Source organism: Mus pahari, chromosome 13 (genome assembly GCF_900095145.1).
Source record: "Mus pahari chromosome 13, PAHARI_EIJ_v1.1, whole genome shotgun sequence".
NCBI classification, from domain to species: Eukaryota; Metazoa; Chordata; class Mammalia; order Rodentia; family Muridae; genus Mus; species Mus pahari.
In genome coordinates this window covers 22,238,916-22,245,967 of record NC_034602.1, presented here as the reverse complement: position 1 = coordinate 22,245,967, position 7,052 = coordinate 22,238,916, and the positions used below count along the sequence as shown (strand labels likewise).

The 7,052-nt window shown below is 51.0% G+C and overlaps 1 protein-coding gene across 1 annotated transcript in view; it reads left to right on the top strand.

The window, feature by feature from the left end:
• The window catches only part of Adcy1 (adenylate cyclase 1), a 115,245-nt gene that overhangs the window by 86,228 nt on the left and 21,965 nt on the right, over positions 1-7,052 (top strand). The window contains exons 13-14 of the mRNA XM_021210804.2: positions 438-691; positions 1,182-1,308. Of these exons, the coding sequence (XP_021066463.1) occupies positions 438-691; positions 1,182-1,308 (381 nt within the window). The remainder of the gene's footprint in view (positions 1-437; positions 692-1,181; positions 1,309-7,052) is intronic.

Below are 7,052 nucleotides of genomic sequence, written 5' to 3'. Positions count from 1 at the left end.
TGGGAGACAGAGCTGAGGTGGGAGACAGAGCTGGGATGGGAGACAGAGCTGGGGTGGGAGACAGAGCTGGGGTGGGAGACAGAGCTGGGGTGGGAGACAGAGCTGGGGTGGGAGACAGAGCTGAGGTGGGAGACAGAGCTGGGGTGGGAGGAGGGGAAGGAGCTGTAACACAGGATGGGGTTGTCTGCCTTGGAGACCAGCCAGGGGCTAGCACTACCTGGTTCACCTTGCTTGCCCCCAGCTCTCACTACAGAAAGCTGGGGCCTTTGCAGGCTGCAGCAGCAAAGGTAGTCTGAAGCCTGGCTGGTGGTATCAGAGGCAGGAGAGTGGCAACTACAGAATACCAGGGTGTCAGTGAGCCTGGGACACTTGGACATTCCTCGGGACTGCCTTGCTTTGCCTGGGCCTTCCTAACTCTTCTTGCATTTGCTTCCCAGGTGGGCTGCCTGCCCTGGGCCTGGAGCTCTCAGTCCAACAGTTCCCTAGTGGTCCTCGCAGCGGGTGGCCGGCGCACTGTGCTGCCTGCCCTGCCCTGTGAGTCTGCACACCATGCCCTGCTCTGCTGCCTGGTGGGCACCCTCCCACTAGCCATATTCCTGCGGGTGTCCTCCTTGCCAAAGATGATCCTGCTCTCTGGACTGACTACTTCCTACATCCTTGTCCTGGAGCTCAGTGGATACACCAAGGTTGGGTGAGTGTGGCACTCCTTGGAAGAACTCTAGACAGGGTGATGTTAATTATCATGCTCCTCTGATAATTTGCATTAATTAGTTATTATTAATCATTTTCTCAATTGTTAACACTGTAGTCACAGTGCTTTCTCCCTTCTCTATCTCTTTAATAGACACATGAATTTAGACACAGATACACACACACAGACACACAGACACACACACACACACACACACACACAACACATGGCCATGTGCGCACAAGCTAACAAGTCAATGTGAACCAAATTATCACTTTTTCTAGGTTGGCAACTTTTCTATCTCCCTTTAGTCCTTAGTCTAGCAAAACCTCTACCTTCTGGCTAAGATGAGAGTCAGGTCTGGGGTCAGGCCCACAAGCTGTTTGTAGGCTTCAATATGCTGAGATGGCTCTCTGCCCAGACCTAGGGTTTGATGGCCATGCCTTGCCTGGAAGCCAACACTGATGGGGTTTCCCTTCCACCTCTCCAGGGGTGGTGCCCTCTCTGGGCGCAGCTATGAGCCAATCATGGCTATCCTGCTGTTCTCATGCACGCTGGCCCTGCACGCCAGGCAAGTGGACGTCAGACTACGTCTGGACTACCTCTGGGCGGCACAGGTAAGTTGAGCCCTCTGTCTCTTGGGACATGGGATGCCCGCGGGGAAGTTAGCAGAAGCACTCACTGGCTACATGGCACACCGAAGCAGTCTTCCTTGGAGGCTTGAGTTCTAGGTCTGGCACCCATGGGATGGCTGGACAGAAGGCTGCAGAATGCATGGCTGGGGACTGAAGTTAGAGTGGCTGGGGTTCCATGAGGGTTCTTGGAAAATTGAACATGTCGAGCTTCGTTCTGCTCACCCAAGACCTAGTAATTTTCTGGGTATTTCTGACAGGAGAGGTGGGAGGGCCGCTACTGTGGAGGCATCAGAGATTAGCAGGGATGTGAGCTGGGCTCAGGCCCGAACAATCTGGGCACCAGGCAGGGGTCGCCTAGCCCATACTTAGCTTTCCATTCAAGTGTGAGGCAAGTGCCAACCGAGGAGAGCTTATTTGAGCCTGTGTCTGCAAAACCCCTTTGGAGCACAGTGAGGTTTACTAGTGTTCATGGTGGGGTGGCGATCCCTGCTCCTGGGGTGCAGTTGCCAGCATTTTCCTCCCAGGTGTGGAGAATTGAGGGAGTTAAACATCTGAGTGGCTTGCCCAGGCTCAGCTCTCATCTGCTGAACTTACAGAGGTTTCTCCAGCAGCCAGTTGTCCCAGGAGAGACTTTTCTTGCCTAAAAAGGAGGGAGGACAGCCCGATGAGCCTGAGACTCAGCAGCTAGAGCTAGCCTTCTGATTAACATGTGTGTTCAGTTGCTAGCCTTCTGATTAGCATGCGTTCAGAACAGCCCTTGGCCTTCCAAGCGGTGGACTTTCCCCGTTATCAGAGCAGAGCTGCCCGAGATGGATGTGATGAGAAATGAGAAAATATTGAGAAACACATGAGAAAACAGGGGCCACAAAGGGACCTGCTAGCGTCAGATAGTGGCCTTGGGTAAGCAACCGAGGCAGGCTATAGCTGCAGACTGTGTGCCATCTGGTCAGGCTCTGTGAGCAGTGTGTGAGGCCTAAGCAGGAACATCTTCAACTCGGGATTTCCACTGTGCAGCCAAGGCCGAAGGGTCCCAGCTCAGAGTCAGGGCCCAGATGCCAGATAGGTAAGGCCAGAGGACAGTCGGGAGAAGCCAGTGACTAGGACACAAAGGCTCCCTCTGTAGATAGGACTCTTGAGGGAAGCTGGGTGACTGTCGTGACCAGCTCGGGTGCACTTGGTGGAATGGGACAGCCTACTGATGTGCCCCTTTTCTTGGGCCTGAGTTGAAGAGCAGACTATACAGCGGAAGGACAGAGACTGGTTGGCAGCGGCGGTGGCGGCACCAGCAGCAGCAGCAGGAATGACAAGGGCTGGGCGTGGCATCAAATCATCATTGTCACAGATTCCAACAGCTTCTTGTTGTTCTGGTTGCTGACCAAATTCTCTGGCTAGCGTTATAATGGAGAGAGAATCCCAACCCGAGTTGCTCAAAATAAGTCCAGTTCCTCTTCTTGGCAACCTGTCCCCAGACCTGCCATGAGGACAAATCCTGACTTGGTTGTACAGGTGGCTCTGTCCCTGGGCTACAGGTCCGGAACCCTGTTGGGTGGCCAGTTCTTGATGCACTTACCATTAACCCACCTCACCCAGAAGCAGGAATCAAGGAGCCTATTGGTTCGTTGCGTCCAGGTGGGGGATGCCCCAGTGACGTCGTTCGCCAGTTCCTGGAAAGGAGGCCTGGCCAATTGCATTTTGCCCGAGTCATGCCAGGTGATGGGAAGAGAGTCTATGGCAGTGGTAGCATCGATCGTGGTCTTTGTTCTACTCGACTGTCCGTCCACTGTAACCCAGCTGGCTGCCTGCTCTGCTCCACTAACCCTGCCGTCACCGTTGGGGTTCAGGTCTCATAGCAACCTTGTATGTCCTAGAGAATAATGTACACAGGATGAGGCAGGAAGGCCAGGACTCTTGGCACAATGAGGTGGGGATCTGTAAGGCTGTTTGCTAGGGTATCCAGTTGGCTGTACAGTCGAAGCGAGTGGAAATCAGGCCTGACTACGAATTCCTTCGGAGGGGGGCAGTGGTCATCCCTTTGTAGATATTTTTCTTGTAGGGATCGCCATGGCCTTCTCTTGGCTTTGATTATTAAATTCCGACATGTGTTGTTAAATGCAGTAGTTAAGTGTTATTGACTCACATGACTTCCCATCCAGCCACACTCCCTCCCACCATTCATCACATAGGGGCCCTTCAGGAAGTGCAGGGCACAAATGCATTCCCTCACATGTAGTCTTCATGCGATAGTGTCATGGTGGAAGGGTGGCTAAATGGAACACACTGACACATTTTTTCCCCCATAGACATTCAACAAGAAATGTCACCTTGCTTTCCCATAACCCCAGCAAAACATGGAACTTTCAGGACTTTGTCTGTTTGCCCTCAGTCACAGAGACACGAGATCACCTCAGACTATTGCCTCATTGTCCGGACAAACACTAGCCGGGTTAATTATTTTTGGATACCACGTTGACTACACAACCCTGCATAAACAAACAGGCTTTGCTTTGCCCTCGGTGACATTCTCTGGCTTTTAGCATAATTTTACCCCAACATTATTTTCTTTTTCAAGCCAGGATTTTTCTGCGTAGCCCTGGCTGTCCTGGAGTTCACTCTGTAGACCAGGCTGGCCTCGAACTCAGAGACCCACCTCCCTCTGCCTCCCAAGTGTTAGGGTTAAAGGTGTGCTCTGCCCAGCAACCAACATTATTTTCACTGAATTCAGTAGATATAATTATTGTGACCAACAGTTCTAATACATTGATTTGTACTGATGCACTTAGTTTGTTTGTTAGCCAGTAAACAATCCGAGGCAAAGTCCCACCTTGCTGGAGCCGTCACTAACTCTGAGGACTGTTGCCTGCGGATCGGTCTTGGCACACACTGAATCCCCATCAGTAGAACTAAGTCAGACCGTGTTGTGTTGTGTGCTTCTTACTTCGGTTCACAGGTTCTTGACCACGCTTTCTGGCACAGGCGTGACAGTAGTGGGGACTTTGCATCACAATACTTAAGGTCCTTCTCTTGGGATTCTGAAATGCTGTGGCTCATAGTTTCCGGTTGGCACAGGTTTGTGCCAGGGCTGTGTGTGGGCAAATGATTTCTGATTATCTCACAGTGGGCCCCACCTTTTAAAACGTTGCCACTCTTCTCACCGTGCTGTATGTGATGTGTATGGGGAGGGGGCGCAGTGAGCGTGTCACCACACACATATGGAGGCTGGAAGAGAGTTTTCTCCTTCCATCCCCCCCCCCATTGGTTCTTTTGCCAGGCATGGGCAGCAAACATCTCTACCCACTGAGCCATCTCACCAGGCCCAAGCCCCACCTCTTACAGGCCCTACACCCTCTCCGCAGCATCCCACTGAGGACTGGGTTGTGCCTCCCCCTGCCCCCAGACACAGGACCCCTGGGAGCAAACCACATGGGAGTGAGGACAGGACAGGGGGCAGGCCTTCCAGGCTCAGTGGTTTTCTCCGAGACTTTGGTAGAGTTGGTTCTTCTGTAAGGATTAGGTGGAATGAAATAGACTGACTTCTGGACCCCGTTATTTTATTTGTTGCTTAACTGAAGAGATGTTAAGCTAAAATTCAAGTTTCCTAAACAAACATGCAGCCCTCTGGGCTTCCATTGCTTTCCGCAGTGGTTTTGGGAGTTCATTGCTTCCAGGTCAAGCGCCCTTGGTTGACGTACAGTTGGCCATGGCGTCCCTTGCTTTTCCTTTAGTGTTTTTGGAACCCGACTTTAAATTCTTGTGATTGCTCATAGCTCAATTTATTGTGATTTTATCTCCTTTTAAAGGTGTCTTGAGAGAGGCTTGTCCTTCTAAGATAGGTGCTCTGCTCCCTGTTAGAGATGTGCCCAGGTTGCTGTCGGGGGTTCTGGGAATGCTGTCACGTGGTGTAGTGGGGCAGGCTGGCATGCAGCATAGCTTCATGCTCACTCACCCCAAAGTATTCTCTGATTTTCCTCTCCGTTCCCTTACCCAACAAGGAGTGTGCTTTTTACTCTGGAAGTTTCTGCCGACATCATGTAGTTAGTTACTTCAAAATTCAATGTTGTGGTCAAAGAATCTACTTTTGTGGCTTGAATCCTAGTAAGTTTCTTGACACTCAGTGCACTGTCCCTGTGTGCTGTGTGCTCCTAAATACTATGTTTCTGGCAGCTGTTAAGTGGGGTTTTTGTTTGTTTGTTTGTTTTTGTTTTTTTGTAAATCTTGATTAAGTCAGACTTCTCATGGAAACGACTCAGAACAGAAATGAGTGTGCACCAGAATTTGACTCTGATCCTACAGTCTAGAACCCTATCCCACCCAACAAAGCCTTGACAGGACAGCTAGCTATAAACTCAGCATTGTTGTTACTGATCAAGTTCTGTGAACCTGGTATTTAGATAGGCTGTGTTGTGCTACAGTAAGTAACATACCCAGCGTGTGTCAGTAGCATTGACTAGCCAAGGTTCATTCCTCTTCCTACTACGTGTCTGTGGCGGTGACTATGGTTCCCACCATCACGGTCCTCCAGACACCAGGTCAGAGCACACCAGTGCTTCCTCAGTCCTTTGTAGCTCCAGCCAAGAGTGAGCTATGATCTCCCTTGTCTTTAAGGGAGGCACATCTACTGCCTATTGGTACCTGGAAATCAGTGGAGAATATTAAGAATATCTACCCCCAGAACTTCCAGAGAGGAAGGAGAATATTGGAGTGTGTCAGGGGCGAGAGGGCTCACATGGCCTCCGGGCCCCTCTTGGTATGGCATCAAAGGGGGATTTATCTAGACAGCGGTTGCAACCCTGCCTGCCTGCTCTAAGAGGCTCTGACGGCATGGAGAGTTGGAAGCCCCGTCTGATCCCTGTTCTCTTACTGTGGCCTTTATGTGTGCAGAGGTGTGTGTTTTACAGTCTTCCCTGGCTTAAGTGACAGTTACCAAAGAAGGAAGGTTAGAGCTGTTCTTATAACCATTTGTGTGACGCCTGCTCCGACCCTATACTGGCCAGGACTTATCTGCAGATTTATGCAGGTCCCCTGTGCCTCATTGTGAATACACCACTCCCTCTGATCTGCCCACTTGGGGGCAAGGAGGTGATTCTATATGTGAACCAGAAACCAAGCTGTGCTGTGGTGTGTGTGTGTGTGTGTGTGTGTGTGTGTGTGTGTGCGTGTGTGCGTGTGTGCGTGTGTGCATGTGTATGCTGTGTACTGGCTTCCTCTCCATGACTCACTCAGGTAGCTTTCTTATAGGACCACCAGCCTAGGGATGGCACCACCTAAAATGGGCCGGGTCCTCTCCCATCAATCCCCAAGTAAGAAAATGCCTTATAGCTGGATCTTATGGGAGCATTTTCTCATTGAGGTTCCCTCCTTTCAGATGACTCTAGTTTGTATCAGGTTGCCCTAAAAGCAGCCAAATAGTGTACAGGGATAGTTCATTTCCTTCCCTGGGTTTCCTCTAGAAGAGATGGCTTCCAGAGTTGGAGGTGTCTCCAGAGAAACATACTAGTGGCTCAGAGGAAGAGGACCTTCGAAAGTGCCTTTCTAGTGACTGTATGAAAGTCACATAATATGTTGCCCTGCTACTGAAGTGTGAAGTGGTGGTCAAACTCTTGGCAGGTACCCTGCGACCCTCCGAAGAATCACGGTGGAGGATGAAGGATGGAGCAGCTGTGTAAGCTGATCCATCATGAGGAGCACGCTGTTCAGGCACTGGTTTTGGGGGGTGGGGTTGCTGGTGC